The 21,156-nt window shown below is 44.4% G+C and overlaps 5 protein-coding genes across 50 annotated transcripts in view; 4 read left to right on the forward strand and 1 right to left on the reverse strand.

Annotated features, from left to right (window-relative positions):
• slo (calcium-activated potassium channel slo) overlaps nucleotides 1-3,799 on the forward strand; it is a 50,221-nt gene extending 46,422 nt beyond the window's left edge. For 43 of the 44 annotated variants that reach the window (XM_033381169.1, XM_033380878.1, XM_033380838.1 and 40 more), the window contains one exon: nucleotides 3-3,799. In XM_033381169.1, coding sequence (XP_033237060.1) covers nucleotides 3-140 — 138 coding nt within the window. In that variant the 3' untranslated portion in view covers nucleotides 141-3,799. The remainder of the gene's footprint in view (nucleotides 1-2) is intronic. The other variant, XM_033381077.1, reaches the window with a different exon arrangement.
• A 1,116-nt stretch (nucleotides 3,800-4,915) lies between these two features.
• Nucleotides 4,916-10,239, forward strand: LOC4800442 (putative uncharacterized protein DDB_G0271606). 2 transcript variants are annotated; one of them, XM_015183028.2, is made up of 4 exons: nucleotides 4,916-5,769; nucleotides 7,698-8,267; nucleotides 8,686-9,885; nucleotides 9,953-10,239. In XM_015183028.2, the coding sequence occupies exons 1-4, from the start codon at nucleotides 5,764-5,766 to the stop codon at nucleotides 10,109-10,111; spliced, it is 1,935 nt and encodes a 644-aa protein (XP_015038514.2). In that variant the 5' UTR covers nucleotides 4,916-5,763; the 3' UTR covers nucleotides 10,112-10,239. The 2 variants fall into 2 exon arrangements, with proteins under 2 accessions (XP_015038514.2, XP_001357718.3); XM_001357681.4 differs by having other exon boundaries at nucleotides 4,923-5,769; nucleotides 8,422-9,885.
• A 413-nt stretch (nucleotides 10,240-10,652) lies between these two features.
• Nucleotides 10,653-11,138, forward strand: Polr2L (DNA-directed RNA polymerases I, II, and III subunit Rpb10). Its single transcript, XM_001357680.4, has 2 exons — nucleotides 10,653-10,867; nucleotides 10,950-11,138. The coding sequence occupies exons 1-2, from the start codon at nucleotides 10,773-10,775 to the stop codon at nucleotides 11,056-11,058; spliced, it is 204 nt and encodes a 67-aa protein (XP_001357717.1). The 5' UTR covers nucleotides 10,653-10,772; the 3' UTR covers nucleotides 11,059-11,138.
• On the reverse strand, nucleotides 11,075-12,540 carry LOC4800440 (methionine aminopeptidase 1). Its single transcript, XM_001357679.4, has 3 exons — nucleotides 12,307-12,540; nucleotides 11,474-12,211; nucleotides 11,075-11,411 (listed from the first exon to the last, which is right to left on the reverse strand). The coding sequence occupies exons 1-3, from the start codon at nucleotides 12,458-12,460 to the stop codon at nucleotides 11,179-11,181; spliced, it is 1,125 nt and encodes a 374-aa protein (XP_001357716.2). The 5' UTR covers nucleotides 12,461-12,540; the 3' UTR covers nucleotides 11,075-11,178.
• A 911-nt stretch (nucleotides 12,541-13,451) lies between these two features.
• The window catches only part of tok (tolloid-like protein 1 tolkin), a 28,070-nt gene continuing 20,365 nt past the window's right edge, over nucleotides 13,452-21,156 (forward strand). For both annotated transcript variants that reach the window (XM_015183241.2, XM_033377937.1), the window contains exon 1: nucleotides 13,452-13,637. The gene's annotated coding sequence lies outside the window, so the exon portion shown is untranslated. The remainder of the gene's footprint in view (nucleotides 13,638-21,156) is intronic.

Raw genomic sequence — 21,156 nt, forward strand, 5'->3', positions numbered from 1 at the left:
AGGTATTCGTTTTAATGCAATTCGATCCGGGGCTGGAGTACAAGCCGCCAGCGGTGCGAGCACCCGCCGGCGGACGCGGCACCAACACACAAGGCTCCGGGGTCGGAGGGGGCGGCTCCAACAAGGATGATAACTCTTGATTGTTACTGTGTAGCGCCTTAACTGATGGTCCTTATTCGTACATTTGAACGGTGGAGAAGATCATTCAAAGCAGAGCATCGCATTTCTGGCACCTATCTATAGAACTATTGGCATAAGATTCGATCCGCAAAACAAACAAAACCCCAACAAAGACATATTTGTATGTATCGATTGTACCGTGTACAAAACTGAAATCAAAAGCGTTAACTAGTTAGAAATCCCCCAAAAAAGCTGGGTGCCAGCAGGTGTGTTGCTCTGTCCCTTCATGTGTGTGGAGGCGTGCGACGCGATGTACTTTGTCCATCCCAATTAACAATCAAGAGACAGCCCGAACAACGCCAGAGCAACTGCAACGTCAACGGTAGCGCCGCCTGCCTCCACATATATGTGGGGCATTAATTCAGATCAGGGGAGCAGAACATCATCCCCGTTATCCATCGTTCAATTGCCAACTGATTGCTTCCCACATCATTCCGTATGCCTTTTTAGAACCTTGAAATTAACATATTCTTATTCTATTATATTTTATTCTATTCTATTCTCCGTAGTTATATTTATAATTTTACCACTACTCTTACTCTGCATTGGTTTATCTGCTACACACTTAATTATTACCCTTCTTATTTTGTAATCTTTTCTGTGCCCCCAATAAAATATTCTTGTTTACGCGTTGAGTTTATGATTTGGATACCAATCAATCCCTGTTCGATTTAGTAATTGAAGCAACAATCATTAGTTATATCGATGGGTATGTATTTACGTATTCGTTAGTTCGTTAAATAATCATTTACATTTAAATTAAAGTTTACATTTAGTCATCTTTAATCACTTATTTCATGTCATTTTGGTTTACACTTGAGTTCAGTTCATGGCGCTATCATTGCATAAGAATTAATCGATCAATTCTAAACGAAAAATCCATCTTAATGGTGTGACGTAAGCAATTGGGAACCATTAGTGAGGTAAGCTACACATTAAACAAGGAAAACAGCCAATCGACCAGACCAGATCGATTGGCAGAAACTACAACTAAAACTAGGTCTAAGTACTAAACGAAACGAAACACAAGACACAATCTATGTACTTTCACCGACACCAACAACTGTCTCAGAGTCTTTCTCTAAGCTGCAGACTAGCAGCAGCAACTACGCAACAATTTATACATAACAAAAAACACACATAGAACTCAACAAGACACAGATGCGAGCAGAGGTAGAGATGATACATCCAGTATCCTGTATGCTGTACCCTGTACCCTGCATACAGGGCGATGGGGCTTAAACGAATTGTTGTTGTGCCAGCATACAAATTCAAAAACTGCATTTAGAAGTTTCTGAGCATGCGCAAAATGATTTATATAGAGCGAGTCATACTGTAATCATTTAACTTTAAAAGTATAACTAAACACAAATATTGATTAGCGACTATTAAAGGCCAACAATCAGCTAGCTAATTCGTACACTTAAAGCAAATGCAACTACCAATACGAAGCTCGACTCGAATACGATATTTTATTGAATCTAGAAAGCAGGTAAAAGCCAGAGTTAGGCCAGAGGTTGTTTCAGCAAAGGATTATAAAGAAAGGACTACTTACATACATACGTATGTATGTACTACCCAAGCAAGAAGCTAGAAGAATTACACATAACTAATGCTTTTTAACTCGACTTAACACGTCATCTCCTTGTGGGGACAGACTTCAACTTTGCTAATTCGAAATTCAAAAACTTTTCACACTTACATTTTCACCTACAAACACACACACACACACACATAGACACAAAATACTCAAAACAAAATACTGTAAGTAGCGCATTCAAATCATTCAAATTATCCAATCTAGAGTACAACTATATACCTAGTGAGGTATAGAGTGCCAGGATCAGCTGATGAAAACGTAGTTAGTAATATTTTTTAGTGTACGAGTATGTGAATGTGTGCGCTTTTTACCAGCGATTTACGAGCAGCATCTGTGGTGTTCTAAACAATTTTTGATAGATACAATCGGTAAACCAAATCGAAGGACGACAACGTTCTGTGTTCTCCGTTTTTCTCAGACTTTTCTCCTTCTCCGATCTGTAAATCTAAACGAACTTCTATCAATCTTTCACGCACCTGCGCTCGAGCCGCCAAAAGGGTAACGCTCTGTTTTTTGTACATAGCCTGTAAATATACCTATATAAAGTAACTCCAGATAGTATCTCGGATATGTTATCGTTTCGTTGTGCAACCAGTTTACCAGGTACCATAAATTTGTATGTAATTTGTTCAAATGATAAACACTGCCAAAGCGTATAGAAATCACATTAAATGTAGATCAGCCAACCCGAAGCAGATAGCATTCATCCGACAAAAATGGGTAATACGAATACCAGCGTAATAGAAGCGAAACAAGAACACGGCACAGAGCAGCAGCAGCAGCATTCAATGATTAGGTTTGTTTCCACCCATGATTAGCCAATAACAAATTTAAGTAAAACGAATTCGAGCTTTTAAAATTAATACATCAAAAACCAAAAGGGGAGAACGTAAGGGAAATAAGTGAATGAGAATAACGAGTTCATTATCGTTTTGTATCTGATTTGTAGGGGATTTTTGTGTAGCCTAGGCTTACCCAGAACGTAAACTTAAATAAATATGTGAATATTATGCGCCTTCGAAACTTATGTAAACGTGTATGTAGCCGTGCAATGTGAGAAAACATTTAAACTCCATTTAAAGTAAACGTAAACGTAACGGTAAAGGTAAAGGTAAAGGAAAAGGAATTAGTCAGGTGTAAATGTTAATGAATGAAGGGCAGAGCATAGCATAGCTTAGCATAAAACATAAGACGACTAGATATCGTGGCAAGAAGTTCATTATTGTTAATGCTAAATTTAAAACTAAATATTAAATCGATTAACAACAACCGCATTTGCAATCCTAAAATAACAAGAGATAGACAACCAGTGAGAGGAGTAGCGAAAACCCAAAAGTTAAACATAATTTTTAAATGAATATACTAGGCATTACATTTATAGAAATCTCACCTACACGTACACAGATACACACCAAGTCACATAAGAACACAAATACACACACACCTACACAAACACAACAGCGAAGACCCCAACAACAAGAACAAAATGAACTCTCGATGTTGTGAAACTTGATCAAATCATGTTTACGCTATAACAGATCAATAGGAAACCAACTAAATAAGACCACATACTATTCAGAAGCATACCCGAATACCCAAACATACCCAAAAGCTTCTTGATAACATACAAAAAGAAAAACAAAAATTAGCCCCAAACCAATATCGAAGAAAGAACTCTCCGACAAAGCTGCCTTTGCCATTCATATTTCCAATTGAATAAAGTTCAAATACTTTTTCCACTTCGCTTCATCGACAAGTTCTCAGCAGCTTTGTTCACAAGAAAAAGCTATATACAGACACATATATATTAATTAAATCGCATAAAACTATTCAATGCTGTATAACTAACTTTAAGGGAAAACTTTTTATAGAAAATCGGTGAATAAAAATGCAAAAAAAATATATAAAAAATATATATTATCATACTCGTAAATGTGAAGCTATGCAGCATTTTACTGTAGTTAGATTTTTTGTATAGAATCAACGTTTGCAGCTAAACAAAAAAAAAACAAACAAAAACAAAAGATTAAAACGATAATTTTACACATTTAAGCGGCAATGGAAAAACGTTCATTTTTTAAGGAAATAAAGATATTTGAAAAAAATATCATAATTAATTTACAAGTAGCAATTAGATACGAAATGGGAAAACCGAAAAATATTTTTATAATTTCGCAGCACTTTCACATAATCCATAATGCATTAAAAAATGTATAAATAAAAGAAACCAAATACCAATCACATTATGTACAACATTATTGTAGTTAAATTTTTTTAGTTTTTACTCGCTATTTATATAAATATATTTACACAAGGAAACCCGATCGGAAGAACGTAAACTTAAATGTAGACCTAAAACTAAAACGGAAAACGTAAAAGGCGATAAACAAATTATTAATTTAATATTAAAAAACAAACTATAAATAAATCGAAATCAGAGCAGAACGCGCATAATGACAATTAGTTTAGTTAAAAGCAGCCACAAACAAAAAAATTATAAAAAAACATTTTAAATAAAAATTAAAACGCTAAAAAATGCATATTTTAAACATTTGTCTAAAATGCAACAGAAGCTGAAAAAAAGTGGAGGAAGAACAAATGATAAATGTATAAAATAAAAGGTATAATAATAATATTATGTTGTTAATGTTTAAAAAACCTTGTTAAAAATAATATTTCAAAATAAAATATAAATACAGACGAAAAAAAAAAACAAGCAAACGATGTAACCAAAAATCGCAATCACAGCCTTATGAAAAGTGAAATTTTGAGTTATGGCCCACAGTTTGGGCTGCCCAAGAGACCATTTTGACCCACATATGGCAGGGCGAGCGCTGTTAAATTCCAATGACCAATTGGGTTTAGAAATTGGCGGTCGCGCCCTGCATAAAATCCGACCAATTACGCCCGGGTATGTTTCATAAGCGTCTGGTTGAGGGCTCATTATCATTATCAAGGGGCCTTGTGTAACTAGGAGGGCGCCCATCGACAGCAAGAGCTGATTAAATACTTTTGATTACCCGTTAAAAAACATATTGATAGACCTAGTAGTAGATTCTATTCTCTTGTAGGTTCCCCAAGGGAGACTAACGATTATAGACACCCATACTGTCAATGCCCACTGTGGCTGTCACATTTCGTAATGTCAATCTCTGGCTTTGCTCCTGTTTGGTGGCACAGTGGCAACAGGTGACGGGCAGTGCATTGGCTACACCGAAGCCTTCTTCTGCTCATGTGCGCCTGGTCCGCATTGCTTTTTAAGGCAAAGAGCAACTGCTGAGAGACAACGAGTTCGTTGCCTAAGTCTTTTGTTTTTCCACCTCTCCGCGCTGCGTGCCGTTTCTTTCTTGCGCTTTCCAAGAACAGTCGGTGGCAAAACACTTTCGTTTGCGCTTCCACTGCGGCTTAAATGAGTGGCAGCAATCTTGGCCACTTGCTGGCCAATTCATGTGGCTCGTTGGTCGCGTGCTAAGCCTGGCCCAGGCCATCAGCGCAAACAAGTTTTCTGCGCCGGCAGCGGTGCAGACGAAGACGCTCGAAAAATCCGACCACTTTCTTTGCGGTGCGCATTTCCAATGGGACGACGCTACGTGGGCTTCCAGTGGATGGATCGTCAGCTAGTGGCCCAGCACATGGTTTTTGTCCGGACTCTGCTGCCGACTCCGAGTCAGTTGTCTTCGCGACTTGAACAAGTGCAGACGTCGCCGTATCTGGCTCCGAGTACATACCATACATACGTATATCAGAAATTCTGTGCGTGCAATTGCTACTGAAGAAAGCGCTGCGGCGGACGCTGACATGAAGTTAATTGATGTGATTATATACTTAATTGTCATTTTGATCTTCATCTACTTGCTGCTTGAGGCTTAGAAGCAGCCAAAGGTCAGTCAACTATTGCCCAGAGCTTTCTACAACAACGGCAACAACATCATCCTCAACACCTTCCGACAAACCGACGAAAATCTCTACAAACCCAAACCAAGATGAGGGTAAGTGAATCGCACGCAGTGATCTCGAGTTTGTTGTCCGCAATTAGCGATAATTAAAAAAATCTCTCACTGTGCACAATAATATTGTAAGATTGAATGTACATCATTTGAATGGCAAATCTACTTCGCTCTGCTTTGATCACACAGCGTGCAAAGACTCTCATTTGATCGACATTCATCAGCAACCCCACATTCACATTCACCTTCACCTTGAAATCCAATTACCAGACAATGCCGCCGCATCTTCAATTGAATTGAATATTTGACAAATTGTGGTGTGGCCGGCAAATGGCGTACTTTCATTTGCAATGAGAGCAGTTGATGCACCAGGTTTCGCTGTGCCACTGGCAGTGGCAGTTGCAGTTGCAGTTGCACTTGCCGCAACAAGCTAGAGATAGAGCTCTAGACAATGGATCGCTTTACGTGCACCAATTACATTCACTGCTTGCCTGACTTTGCCTCAATGTGCAGCGGGCTTGAAAATAAAATGCTTACCGCTAAAATAAAAGTTGCAATTCAAGTTGCAATTTGGGTTAGCCAAACTGTTGTTTATGGACGCGGTGCCACAGCGCTGCTGGTGACAGACAGGCTGCCGATCAATAGTTCCGTTTGTGCCTAACGGGCCAATCCTTTATTCAGGTTCAATGTCCCAGCCGGGCCGAGCCCAAGGAAACACGAAATTAAGTGCATTCCAGTGTCAATATTTTGACTTTCATTCAAGCGCGGTGCGGTTAGCAATCTCTGCATCCGTCTCCTGGCGGCAGTTCATTCACCAGCCAGGCCTGCAGCATGCATTTGCATATTATTATGCATATTGTAAAGGCGACAAACTAACCAACCACTCGATAAACAATAAGGCAACAATTTGGTCCCAATTGCGCCTGCCTCTATCGCTGTCTCTGTCCCAGCCACACTGTCCGCGTCTCAGTCCGTCTCTGTTTGCGATTAAGCAAACGCAGCACGTAATCAATAACCACACATATGCGAGTATTGGACGCGGTTAGGCATTTCACCCGTTGATTGACGTCTGGCTAACGGCACACAACATTGTCATTGTCATTGCCTCCTCCTACTCCTCCTTCACCTTCTACCCCGTCTGCTCCTTCCCCAGTAGCGGGACTGGTCAAGTGAAATTGTTATATCCCATGGCTGCCACCAAATTACCGACTTCCACTTTGATGGAGCACGACGACCGAAAAGTAACCAAGCAGAAACGAAGTTCATTTTATAGAGAATTATCATGGGCGAGTACCTTTTCTGGGAATGAGGTTAATATGATTTGATTAGAGGGTATCTTAACTGTGCTATGCTTCAGTCAATAAATAGTTTCTTGGACCCACAGGGCCTTCAGAACTTGTTCATATTTCCAAATTCAATTGCCACTTCGATCCCAATTACCAAGCCTTATATACCCATCGCTAAGCCATTAAAAACATCGCCGTAACAATTACAGAACCAAGACATATCAATATTCGACTTTTCACTTTCATTCTACGGCAATGCGAATTGAAAGTCTAATCAGGCAACGAATCGGGGAAAATGGAAACTATATTATGGCATAGACACACATGTGTGTATGTACAGATATAAATATTACTACTCAGGTATATAAATGAAAATACTCTGATGGCTCGTTTGCTTAAGCAGCTTTTGGTTAAGTAGTAAGCGGCAGGCGACGTGATAAAATTTTAGAAAACCGCCAATTTGTTCAAATTAAGGCCATTACAGTTTTTTTGTTTGTTGTTTTTTTTTTGTTGCTGTCCAACGATTATACGGCCCTCCCTCCGGTTCCCCTCCGTGGTGAAGCTTAGAAAGTTTTCATTTCTTTTAATGTTTTTGTTCGATGCACTCGTAAAATAATTAAGTTTTGTTGATTTAATGATATTTGACATTTTCACTACCATCCATTTATCCATCAATCCATCCAGCCTTTCATTCTCCTTGCGCTCCTCTTGACGCTGGCCAATTGTGAGCCGCAGTCGCCGCACAGTGGCAGGCAGCGTCCCCTCGTCTATGGCAATTGGCCGCCAAAAAGCGCCAACCAGTTGTCCCGTCCTGCGGCTGGAGCGGGTGCAGGGGGCGCACCTGGAAAGCAGCGCACACTGGTCGTCCAGATACGCAGCGATCAGCCCGTGCCACTAGTCCTCAAGGGTCGTCCTGGTCACGCACACACACATGCGGCCCACCAGCACTTGGCCCACGCCCATGCAGTCCATCCACATGTCTTGCAGCACCCCCATTCGCACGCCCACCTGCATGGTCATCCCCACCTCCTGCACGTGCCACAGCATCAGCACCAGCATCAGCATCTTCGAGGACCTCGACCTATCAAAATAAGCGCTCCCGTCTACCTGAAGCCCGCCAGTGCAGTGCGCAAGCCCCTCAAGATCAAGCTGAACAACTCGAAGCCCAAGACGAAGCCAACCTTCGGATACGACAAACCTTTCAAGTTTGAAAAACCCACGGCTGTGTCTTACAGCGAGCTGCAGAATTTGCCGGTAAGTTGAGAAGAACACAGCTCCAAAAGCAGGAATCGAATGGCCTGGCCTGCTTTTCTATGCCTGCTTTTGGGGATTTGATTGATATACGACACAGACACAAGCATCCACTGCACATGCCATATACATATGTACATGCCAAATCCCCCAACAGCTGGACACGCACAACAACTTCAACACTGAGCACTTTGCACCCATTTACACGGTACCCGCACCGAATCTGGCCGTGCACGACAATCACTTGGAGCTGGACGATGGCGGCCATTTTGCCACCGCTTACCTTCCCCCACAGCACACTTCCCAGTCCCCGCCCACATCCGCCTCCGCACGCCCACAGACATACCTGGCACCGGGTTACAATGTGCATGAGGATGAAACAAATGACCAAACAATCCGCGATCCCATTTCGGGCTCGCAGAAACTCTTTGCCCCAGATCCAGATCCCTCGCTGCCCACCTCAAAGATTCGCCCCGCCACTGAGACCTTCAATACCCCGAGCAACAACAAGCCTCTGCCATCTGATGTCCAGAACAACCATCTGCCCGCCCAGCCACTGGTGCAGATTGTGGGCGCCCAGGCGGCCGCTCAGACGGCTCCGGAGATCTACCCCATCCAGTACGCCCAGCAGACCCAGCAGTTGCAACCGTTCCTAGCCGCCTCCATTTCCGCCGCCCACATTCCCATCTACAATCCCACCTATCTGGTGACCCAGTCGAATCAGCTGTACTCCCAGCACAAGCAACAGCTCTTCAAGCCCAGCGCGGAGCATGTGCTCGAGACTGGCTATGTGAACGCGGATCTGACTCAAGAGGTGGCAAGCAATGGACAGATTCTGCAGGCAGCCAAGGACCCGCATCACAATATTCATCCCGTGCTGGACTCGGCGCCACAATACGCAGCTCTGATTGCTGCCCCGGCTCTGGGTGAGCCTGTGGAAAGTGCCTACGAGACGGCTTCCTTCCATTTGCCTAATGTGGCCTCGGCGGTGGCTTCCACGGCTCCGGAGGGAGGCTTTGTGGTGTCCAACTACTACGGCCATGCGCATGATTCCTCGCAATTGCTCCAGGCCTATGCAGAGGAGGAGGCCCGCCGTCAGCAGCTTGAGACCGAGCACGCAGCCCTGGAGTTGCAAAAGCAGCAGCAATATCACCTCGATGAGCTCAAGGCCCAAGCGCTGGAACAGCAGCAGCAACAGCAGTTTCATCTGGAGGAACTGAGGGCCCATGCTCAGCGGCAGCAGGAGCAACAGCAGCAACAACAGCAGCATCTGGAGGAGCTGAGGACACAGGCTCATGCCCAGCAGCAGCAACAGCAGCATCTGGAGGAGCTGAGGGCACAATCACATGCCCAGCATCAGCAGCAGCTGCAGTTCGAAGAGCTGAAAGCCCAGGCCGAGGAGCAGCACTTGCAGCACCAACAGCAGCAGCAACAGTTGCAGCTGTTGCAACTGCAGCAGCAACATCAGCAGCTCCAACAGCCTGTCCAACATCACCCGCAGCCTCCCCAAGACCCGGCTGCAACTGCGTTCGAGGAGCATCAGCGACTAGTGCAGCAACAGCTGGGCAGCAACACGCCACTGCGCATCTTTGTGCCAGACGAGGAGGCTGCGTCCGAATCGGTAAGAAAGTCCCGGAATATCTCAATGAACTAATTACTAAACATTCGTAATATTTTCCCTTGTACAGCGCCTCCAAAAACGATCGGATGATCTGAAGAAAGGCACGGTGGAGGATGTCCACAATCTGGGAACGACCGACAGCGAGGTAGAGTCAGCCAAAGATTTATTTGAGGTCTCCACCTCCGTAGAAGTTGCCGGCGAGAATCACAATGCCAGCAGTATATAGTTGTTTTTGTCGTTATGGCATAGTCTTCGACGCTGTTCCAATATTTATTCTACACACTCATTTGTATAAATGCATTCATATAGCGAGCAGTCGGTAGTTAAATAAATATAATCATTAATTTATTCAAATTGATTCCGAATTCATTTTGTTGGTGTGGTATGTATCTGTATCTATTGAAAAGAATGTATTATGTAAACGAATTTCTTGGAGGTAAATTTAATCAAAAGCTATACATACAACAGACCTACAACAGAAAACAAAAACACACAATCAAATATATTTATGAGAACATATTGTTTGTGTGTTATACTAACCGATGCAACGCATTGCTAGGCTGGCTGCGCCCTGGGATTCAGTTATCTCTGTTCGATGTGGGAAAGGTTCGTTGTATAACTGGCACATCTATATACTCTATGGTTAGTTTAAGATGCTATCCCATTTAAATAAAGGCGGTTTAAGTGGGTTATTGGTTTATCGGCTTATCGGTTTCTTCTCGGTATATTTACGGTATATCTCGAAAATGAGACCGTATATTTCTGAGGGTGTATTTGAACCAATAGACCACGGTCACACTGCTAAAAACACATTTCGGAATCCGCTCGCGTGCAATTTTTTTTGTTTAAATTCGGTAATTCGGCGAAAACAAAGCGAAAAAGACAAAATGATTATTCCAATTCGTTGCTTCACTTGTGGCAAAGTCATTGGCAACAAGTGGGAGTCGTATCTGGGTCTGCTGCAGGCGGAGTACACCGAAGGGTAAGTCAGGCACCACCAGTGGAGTCTCGTTCGCGACGCGGGTCCTTTTCTGTATCTAATTCCACCTACGCACTTATTGCAGCGATGCCTTGGACGCCTTGGGCCTGAAGCGCTACTGCTGCCGACGCATGTTGCTCGGACACGTCGATCTGATTGAGAAGCTGCTCAATTATGCACCACTCGAGAAGTAAAGTTGGAGGCGTTGGAGAGTTTAGAAACTGTAGATTTTATTGTAAAAATTAAAGCTTCGTGAAAACCACAAAAAATGAGATTTTTTTTGTTTAAATTGGCAGTGGCTTGGCACGATCTTTTTACATCTTGTCCATGAACCAAGGCTGGCCGTTGTTTTCGCGACGCTTCGTCAGGATCTCACAGCCATTGTTAGTCACTAAAAGAGTTTGCTCAAACTGGGCCGAGTATTGGCCATCGCCGGTGACGGCAGTCCAGTCATCAGGCCAGCTCTTGGCGTCGCGCACACCCATGGAAATCATGGGCTCAATGGTGAAGCAATGTCCAGGGGCCATGACGCCGACAGCCGAGTTTTCTACAAAACAAAAAAGGATCAAGTTCGTATACCATCTGGTTGATAATAGCATCTGATCTTACTAGCATAGTGCGGTACGTTGGGGGCTGTATGGAAGACGCGATGTATGCCGTGGCCGCAGTAGCTACGAACCACGCTGAATCCATGTGGGGTCACATACTTCTGGATAACGTTGCCAATTTCGCGATACTTGACGCCCGGACGCACAAGCTCGATTGCCTTGGTCAGGGCCTCGTGGGTGACCTGCACCAGCTTCTTGTGCTTCTCCGAGACATTTCCGACAAAGAATGTCTCGTTCAGATCTCCATGGAACCCATGATGGAACACCGTAACGTCGATATTGCACAGATCTCCGTCCTCCAGGGGCCGCTTGTCCGGTATGCCATGGCAAATCACCTCGTTAACGGAGGTGCAGCACGATTTGGGAAAGTTGTAGTAGTTCAGGGGCGATGGATAGCAGTCGCGCTCAATGGCTGCCTCGTGCACCAGGCGATCCAGCTCGTCTGTGGTGATGCCCACCTCCACAGCCTTGGCCCCCTCGTCCAGGCATTCTCTTCCCAGGCGGCCTGCCACGCGCATGGCCTCAATTTCTTCATCGTCTAGCACCTTGATGGTTGTGCCTCGCAGGGCTTCCTCCGAGAGCGACCGTCCATCTACGTGATCAGCATAGTCCGGACGTTGAATGGTCAGTGGCACTGCGCGCTTGGGGGTCTGCTCGAACGGACGCAGCTTGCCGGTGTATTTGAACTGTGGCCAGGGGTTGTAAGCCCCGTTCTCGGCGGGGGTCTTCTGTGCCCCACCTAATTTAAATATTTCAAATATTTTATTCATTTTGATACGAAATTATACGAAGTTTAAGACGCGGACTGATACTAAACGATATTTCATAACGTACCTGCCAAAGCGTGAATAGCCTTATGTTCCTTCCAGAAACCCTTGAAGCAGGCCTGGGAACAGAAGAAGGACCCCTTGATGCCCAGCTTGAGGCAGCTGGGGCATTGCAGAGTCGCCTCCTTGCCGCAGTTGGTTGTCTCGCATATCTGAGTCATTTTATTATTTCACAAATATTTTATTTTTATTTTCTTTCCAATATAGTGATAAATAATGTGACAGCGGATTTATGAATCAGATATACCTCAGAAATATATTGAAATATACCGCATAATTTTCAAAATATATCGTACATATACTGACGAATTCAAGTTCTATTTTACATATTCCTCGTTTTTGATATTCCGTCGAATATTATTAGCTATATAGATCTCTCAGTTTTGCCCATATAGTTTTATACGATTGATGAATCAATTTTGATCAGTATTAAATACTTTCAAGTACTTGCATGTATTGTATTTTGACAAAAACACGGTTTCAACCAAAATAGAGCAAGTGCCACCAAACTTGAGCGCCAAAGAGAAATTGTTTGAAAGTGAATGAGCGAAAATCATTAAAATAAATTGTGCACGGAAGTACGATTTGAGAGAGCGAAATTCAAAAAACCTGCGAATGGATGTTTCTATATCCTTTGTTCTTAAATATACCTTTATATATTAAATTTAATAGATTGATAAAATATACCATTTTATACCGTAAAAAACGAAAAAACAAACAACGAGATGAACAACTTTAAATAATGGACAACGATAAACATAACAGACGATAAGTATGTTTTATGTTTTTTATGTTTTTATGCAAAAACCATCAGTATTTTTGTGCTTTATCGGTATTTTTCATCGAACACTGTTCAACACTGAAATATAATATACCTAATATAGCTATACCATGCGCTTGAAATGCAAACGAGTGAAAAATAAGAAACTTTAAAAGTAACTATATTTATTAAAATACTAATTCAATTATAAGAATAACCAGTGGGCATTGTTGGTAAAATTAACCAACAAATTCAATTTTCCCAAAAAGTATGTTTTTATTATTATTATTTGAACGGAAGAAACAGAAAGCGCGCCAAACCGAATTTCAAATTTACACCCCCTTTGGTGTGCTATTCTGGCAAGATGCTGTGTTTATATATATGTATATATTCCACATCCCTACTGTTTACGTTCAAAACGCGAAAAACTTCGGCAGTGAACGGACATGGTTTTCGCAGTGGCGGTAAAAGAATATTGAAAACGAAAGAATATTGGCAACAAACTTGTTTGCAACAAATGGCAGAACACAAAAATATCTGCAGCAAAGGCCAAAAGGATAAATCTCTTTGGTTCTGAAGTGAGTGTTTGTGTAACCGGAAGTCATGGATGTGTTTATGGAATTGATTAATTGATAAAAACTTAATGGCAATAATTCTAATGGGATTAGGAATTCAGTTTATTCAACAAGTGTATTTCGAGTATGTGTGATTTTTGATTGGACTGTTGAACACCTCGTGGCTGCCACGCTAATCACTCCGCTTAATCGGTGCTGTCTCTTCGAGAGTCACTTAGTCGCGATCTTCGCACTCGATTCTAATTCGATTATAATCGTTGTGTGCATTTAAGTGTGTTATCAGTTGTGGGTTTTGTTTTTGCATTATACGAGTATATGTATGTACATGTGGACATGTACAAGGCTCGTATGCTTGAGCAGACAACAAATGAACACGCCGCTGTTGCCTCCTCTGCCCCTGTTGCTCTGTTGGTCTGTTGCTGATAGAAGCGCAGCATTCAATGGCTATAAATAACAAGCGGCACGCGGCGCGCTGACTTGCCTCTGCTTCTGTCTCTGCCTCTGCCTCTGATTGTGTGCACTGCCGCCGCCAGTATCATTGCCTCTTCCTCAAGTGCCACTGCTCCCCGTCTTGGTGGGTGTTTTGCGTCTTACGCTTCCTTCTATCTACATACATATGTCTGGCGACGCTGTGCGGTTTCCAGTTTTCCGCTTTTCATTTCACACATCGCAAAAGTAAAAACAAAAAACAAAAAAACAAATAAATCTCAACGCAGATGATCGTCAATTGCCAATCTAAAGGCCGCCGGCATAATTAAAATAGAATGTTATATTTAATTTTATTTTTTTGTCGATTTTGCTTTGTTTTACGATTATGTGCTTGTACACAGTATGTGTTTCGGTGTAGCCTACTGCAATACGGAACCAGCCGGAGTCAAGGTGCCCATGATCTCCGAGCAACGGCCACGATGATGCGAAATAGTAGAGCCAGATTCCTCTCGGTAGCAACGAACTCGATGGCAGACCCCAGTTCCACAGTTCCCCAGCCCCACAGTGCCCCAGTCTTGCCTGCCTGATCGCGCGGGCCTTTTATTCATTGTGTTTCTCTCTCCTTTGCTTTTTTTGGTCAACGATCCGCATTTGTGGTCTGTCTGGCGTCTGGCGTCTGGCCTCTGCCGTATGCCCGGGGCACCGGCAATTAAAGGTAAGCTGGAGGCCCAAAAGGCAGCCTGCACGTCCGCGCATTAGACTTAATTGGCTCTGGGCCTGGCTTTGGCTCTGGGTCTGGGTCTGCAGGGCCCTGCACTGGTTCCTTCTTCGGGACTTCTTCAGGAATGTCGTCTTCCAGATTGTTGCAAAACTTTTTCATATGCTCCGCATTTTGTCTGTCCATGCTAGATGGAAATTTATGCGTGACGGGGAAAGAAAAGAGAGGCAAAGTGAAATGGAAAATATGAAATTCAAAATGTTTGCGGGGGCGGCCCTTCGGCCCTCTCTCTCTCTCTCTCTCCGAGACGCCTCAACACTTCCGTTTTGCCAGAATATCAACTTCCGCTGCCGAACAATTGTCAGCGGGAGGGTTGGCTGATGCAGGGCAATGGTTGGGAGACGACTCTGAACAAAAGACGCTCATTGATATTGTTGCCCAGGTTGCTCACGCTCCAATAAACCCACCCATCCCCTCCCACCCGGACGAACGGAGGAGCGGTGGGGAAAAAGGAGCATTGGGAGCTAGAAAACGCATTTCATTTTTGCTTCACTGGGCTTCACTGCTGCCCTTGTCTGTCCCCTCAACTGGCAAACATTTTGTGGCAACTTGGCCATTAAGCATTTCGTGTTTAAGCAGTGCGGATGGCCCCGACAGTTCCCCGACCAGATCTCGCTCCTGACACCCTTCTCCATCTCCTCCTCCTCCCAGGAGGACAAGGACAGCAGAAAGGAATAAAAATTGCCCGCGTATGCATTTCTTAACAATAATTCTCGCCCCCTACAATACTCGTGCTTCTCTCTTCCCCAGCGACAACATTTCATTTCATATTTTCTGCCAGAGCCAAGCTTTGAATAGAATTCATTTTGATTTTTCCTTCCCTTCGTTCCCTTTCCCTTTCCCTTCCTTTCCTTTTCTTATTATTTTCCTTTTTCCTTTTTCTCTGTTCTCTTTTACTCTCTCTGTCTCCCCGTCTCCACACGCACTTCAGTCGGATGGCGCTTAACAAATTTTTGCTGGATTTCTTTTTATTTTTTATTTTTTTTGTCGGGGGGTCTATTCTCCCTGTATTTTTGTCCTGGAAATGTTGAATTTTTCGCATTTTTTGCTGTCGTAGCAGGACAAAAATTAAAAGCGAATTAAGTTCTGACAAAACTCATACGGAAAAAGCTGTGTGGCTCTCAGTGTCTGGTGACCGAAGATAAATGCAGTTAATATCAGGTGAAGGCATAACAACCTCAAAGGTGGCCGTCCGGTGGCACACGATACAGCAAATCGTTTGTAAGATTTGAGTTATTTTATGGATATTGGAGTCCCAGTCCCGGTCTCTATATCTGTAGGCAGTTAGGAAGGTGCAGGGGTAGCCGCCTTGGTGTCTTGTGTAGGCGCTACAGCTGTCGCCGTGCCTCTAACAAGCATCGTAGCATCCACGTCCTCGGCAGAGACACTCCACGCCCCCAAACATCGTCCCAAACTCCACGAGTTACGAGTATTTCTTTTCGTATTTTTACTTCATCTTTTGCCGAGCCTGCCACTGTTCCAGCGCTTTGAATTTTTTCCCTCCCCCAATTTCTGTTGCCATAAAGCAAAGTTAATGATATGTCGCAAGTGCTTGTCTGTACGCGTGTGTGTGAGTGCCACAGTGTACATGTGTACATGTGTGAGTGCCACACAAGTGCGCTTCCACTTGGCTGAGTCCTGTCTTGCTCCCCTCTTCCCTCTTCCCCCTGCAACATGTGTAATTAATTAAAGTCTAAGCAGATTTTATATTTCACTTACTTGGTCCCGGCCCCAGACCAGCTTATGGGTACATCATTTTACTTTTTGTCATATTTCTTCTGGTAATTATTATACCCATAATTATTGCTTTCTATGATAAAGATAACTAATTGGCTGTACGCATCGGGGGCGGCGTCTAATACATATTTAATTCATCTCCAAAATGTAATACAAAGCAGCGAAGATTCCATGCTGAGACAAAGATTAATGCTGCCTTCGCTTAAGGCAGATTCTTACATAGAAATGGCATATTTTCAGCCCTCTTTTCTTAAATTTGTAGTCTCAATTTCTGTTTTTATTCCCTTGAACAGCACTCATGGCCAGACATCTCTTTTGAACACAAATAAAAGCCCCGCTGTGTGCGTGGGTGTCCGCCCAAGTATCGGACTTTATTCGAAAAATGTTAATATGCACAAAAATTGCCCTACATCCAGAAGAGTTCCATTGAACCATTCAATAGCTTCGATTGCTTCGGTCATGGTTTTGGCATTTTGTAGTTGGCCAAACTTAAACTTGGTCTACAAACTTTTCACTTTCCGACTCTCTCTCTCTCTCTCCGCCGGATCGTTTTCGCTTGCACGCATTTACATGCCAGAAGTTAAGTCGCCAATTCCCTTACAAAATTCTCTCGCTTTGTGCCTCGTCCTTTATTCACGTCCCGGCATCCTTCCCCTACCAGTCAGCGCTACGGGGGGCGTTTCCATATAAATTTGTACAACGGTCGCCCTGCCGTCACTTTTATTTGCCAAATTAAAAGGATTTCACTCGCTTTTCATATTTGCATTGTGTGTGTTTTCCCTTAAATTTTTTTTTTCGTTCTTTTCCATATTTTATCGCCAGGCTGGCAGGCGTTGGGGCCTGGGACTGGGACTGGGCCTGGGACTGGAGCTGGGACTCGTCGTTGCCGACAATTTTCCCACGCAATCACCATAAAAAGGAATCTTTGCCGCCATATTTTTGCTGGCGCTGCTTGCCAGCAATTGTTATTCATGACCCGAAACAACAGGGGCATCATCATCAACAGCTTCAGCAGCGGATGCGGCAGTGGCAGCGGCAACAGCCTGGTATCCAGGATGCAAAGGTGCGCATCCCAACCACGTTCTGGCCTACACCCGCGCTGCCACCCAGTCCCAATTCTCAATTCCCAGGCCACCGGCCACAGGCCGGTCGTCATTTGTCGTTGTTAGTATTAATTATTTCTTAACATTAGTGCTGCGGCCGGCCGTCGGGATACGGTAGCCGGAATCGAGGCTGCGAGCCAAGTTTATAAATAAATCGGAAATTCTTTATGAACGGTGAGCAGGGCATAGCTATGGCTGTCCAGCGCTGGCCTGGTCTCTTCGTGGCCTCTCGGCCCTCGTTGCCCTCTTGCCCTCTTGCCCTGTGGTTATTTGCATCACCCGGTTTCTGTTACAGATTATGGCAATGAGGATGCGACGCCCGGCAGTTGGGTGGTTGGGTGGCAGTGGCTCCCCCCACCTGTCTGCGGGGTATTTTATGGCTGAACTTTATTTACATTCACATGCCGAGCTGCTAAATAATCAGGACTCGCCTTGTTCCCCCTACTCCTACTCCTACTCCATCTCCTTCTACAAGCCTTGCCTCATTTGCCCCCATCCCGACTCGGCTACAGTTGCAGTCACGTGGAGGATGGAGGCTGCAGGCTGCTTGGTTGGGTGCTCCTGTCCCTGGACAAGGGCCACAGGTGCTAGGTAGCCAAGTTTAATTATTTGCCCGTTGGCTTTGGATTCGTCCTGGTTCTGGCCGTTGGGGCTGTTCGTGGTCCTGGCCTTTAGCCCCTGTCTTGCTTTCAGTCTGTCGGTGTGTTTTTATCTGTCTGTCCCAATGTTTGCTTGTCTGTTTGTTAGTTCAGCCAGCCGCCTCGCCTTGGTTGCATTCTGCGCTTGTAAAGCATTTTAAATCGCATAAAAGTCGGCTCCTGCCAGACCAGAGCCCGGCCGGGCTCTCGGATGGAGGCTGCAGAACATCGTATTCATTACAGCATTTCACTCTGGTCCTGCCTTTGGAAGAGGTCTGCTTTCCTCTTCTGCCTTCGTAATTGAAATTAAGTTGTTTCCAAATTGAGGCACGCTTCTACATCCTTCATCTGCTGCCCCTTCCTGCAAGTTTGCCCGTTCCATTCATTTCGATGCAAAGACAGCCTCAGAGCGAGGAAACTCGAAAAGTGTGTCCAGAATGAGTTAACCAACTCAAAGGACAACAGATCTAGATGACAACGGAGCACTTGCTTAAGTTTTGGCAAATATTCTTCATTTGAATCGGTTCTGCTCTTTAGATACTAAACATTCCTTTGAATTCATATCTTTAGCCTTACTTTTCGAGTAGTTTACAACTGCAAATGCCAACTGTCAGATGCGACGGAGCAAATCAAAATTAGGCAAACAAAGAAGTCAAGGAGGGGGCGCGGGGCACGGGGCACGGGGCACACCCGGGTCGGGTTTCGTTTCAAGATTTGCTCTTGTAAAACACTAAAAATGACAAAGCCGAAATGAGAGATGAATGGATGGAATGGATTCGGAGGGGAGGGGATGGGGAGGGGAGGTGATAGAACGGTGGATGGATGGATGAATTGGTGTGAGAACGATTCGCTTGGCCTAGTCCAAGTTTCATTTCCACTCACTTGGCGGAGGAAGCTGCCGCGTTTCGAGAAGACCGATTCCCGATTCCCGATTCCCCCAGCTACTTGACGCTTGTCATTGTCAGCTCTTGTAGTTGGAAAGTTGGAAAGCGAGCACTTGACAAGCCTGATTGATGGCCCTGCCCTGACTGCAAGGAGGAGTGTGCCTTCATGCCGGAATGCGAGTATCCTGCTGGCTGCGCGACTGGCGCACTTATCTCATCTAATTAAACTAAAAGTAAATGGCGCGTGCCATTTGAAAATGACATTTAAAAGCTTTTAACTGCTCATTTATGCACAGAGTGCGAGCAAAATCTGACTCTGAGTCCCATTCCAATCCCGAATCCGAATCCAAATCCGAACCAAATGTCCTCAGGCTCTCTCAGACTTTGAACGGATCCAAAGAGCATAAGTAGGTAAATAAAATGGAAATCTTATTTGTTTATGCATCTACCTATTACGTAGATGAATTTGTTTACGTTTCGGGAACGCAGATCGCACCGCGAATTGACCCAGACCCAAAGAGCTCTGATAATTCCATCTAGTCCATGTGGGTGCGATAAGAGAGACAAACAGAGAGTGAGAGGGAGATGCTGGCTCAAGGAGGACGCATTTGATAATGAGCCAAACAGAGGGAAACTTTAGCTCTAATCAATTAACATACTTTTCAATGATTTTCAATTTCCTCCCCAAGAACAGATCTGAAGGGGCAGGGATTGTAATGGGAAATTACACTCAAGTTTATTTTTTCTTTGCTCTCTGCTTCTTTGCGCGGGCTTATTTAGTTTGGAATTTATCAATTGAATTTTTAATTTCGCTTAAATGAGAAAGTAGCATCGTCATCATCATTCCCAGCATCGTTGTCGTTCCTGTTCCTGCTCCTCGTTGGCCCCACGCGGCGTATACGTAATTATGCGACCATGGATTATGGAAATGGCTGTTGCTGCCTTTTCCTTTTGCCTTTCCAGCTTCCCCCCACTGCTGCCCTGCTGCTTGAGGTCCTGCTGCTGCCGTTGCCGCCTCCCTCAGAGATCCGCAATTTGTGCCGAGTGAAATTAAAGGAAATGAAATTAAGAAAATATGTTGCACTCCTTTGGGTCTGGGCTGTGCCCCGCCACCGCTTTGTTTGGCTGCGGAAACTTTTGTCCAACGATTGCCCGTGGAATTGTCTGCGGGGTGTTTGGCTTTATTTGTTAGTAGCCTCTTACGGGCTAACTCGTGTCCCACCCCCCAACAATGCCACCATCCAAGCCACCACCACCACAAAAGGCAACTTAATTTGCCATAAAAAGCCAGCCGACTCGTTGATTTGTTTTGTGTGTTAGTGTGTAAGTGTGTGTGCCACCGGAAATGAAATGATTTAATGAAATTGCCACAATTGTTGAGGCAGCAGCAGCAACAGCCTGATGACAATGGCTTCGGCCCAGCATTGAAGTTAATTGAAAAGGTTTCGTGAATTGCCTGGTCCTGGATTGCGTTCGAGCTAAGCGATTTTTAATTACCCGATATTGTGCATGGCTCTAACGGTGGGCGGGTGGGTGGTTGACTGCCTGCCTGCCTGCCAGCCCTCGCATCCTTCGGCATGAAATTAATTGAGTGCTAAGTTGATGGCAGAGCATTTACCTGGATGCCTGCCTGCCTGCTCACTCCCTACCTATGCGCCTTCCCGACTCCGTGGCGCAGCTGCCGGATGGTTTCGCTGAAATTCTACACCTCTTCTGTTTTAAATGCTTTGCTTGGTGGCAGCTTCTGCCAGCCTTTATGAGGCCCCGAGGCGGCACAGATGTGCATCCACACACTCTTCCGTCCTCCATCTTCCACATAGATGAGATTTTTACATAAACATACAATGCTCTCGTATGTAAATCAGACACCGAGTGTGCATTGATTGCCCTGAAATGAGTCTACCTACTAACAGATACACAGATACACAGATACAGCAGCAGATACATCTCTTT

This window comes from Drosophila pseudoobscura, chromosome 2 (assembly GCF_009870125.1).
Source record: "Drosophila pseudoobscura strain MV-25-SWS-2005 chromosome 2, UCI_Dpse_MV25, whole genome shotgun sequence".
NCBI classification, from domain to species: Eukaryota; Metazoa; Arthropoda; class Insecta; order Diptera; family Drosophilidae; genus Drosophila; species Drosophila pseudoobscura.

What these genes read in the sequence shown, in the direction of transcription:
- Polr2L (XM_001357680.4), top strand. Translation starts at nt 10,773, where the DNA reads ATGATTATTCCAATTCGTTGCTTCACTTGTGGCAAAGTCATTGGCAAC. An exon ending in CAGGCGGAGTACACCGAAGG is followed by an intron (nt 10,868 to 10,949) that starts GTAAGTCAGGCA and finishes CACTTATTGCAG; the next exon opens with CGATGCCTTGGACGCCTTGG.
- LOC4800442 (XM_001357681.4), top strand. An exon ending in GCGAGCTGCAGAATTTGCCG is followed by an intron (nt 8,268 to 8,421) that starts GTAAGTTGAGAA and finishes ATCCCCCAACAG; the next exon opens with CTGGACACGCACAACAACTT. An exon ending in AGGAGGCTGCGTCCGAATCG is followed by an intron (nt 9,886 to 9,952) that starts GTAAGAAAGTCC and finishes TCCCTTGTACAG; the next exon opens with CGCCTCCAAAAACGATCGGA.
- LOC4800440 (XM_001357679.4), bottom strand. Translation starts at nt 12,460, where the DNA reads ATGACTCAGATATGCGAGACAACCAACTGCGGCAAGGAGGCGACTCTG. An exon ending in GGCTATTCACGCTTTGGCAG is followed by an intron (nt 12,212 to 12,306) that starts GTACGTTATGAA and finishes TATTTAAATTAG; the next exon opens with GTGGGGCACAGAAGACCCCC. An exon ending in CAACGTACCGCACTATGCTA is followed by an intron (nt 11,412 to 11,473) that starts GTAAGATCAGAT and finishes TTTGTTTTGTAG; the next exon opens with AAAACTCGGCTGTCGGCGTC.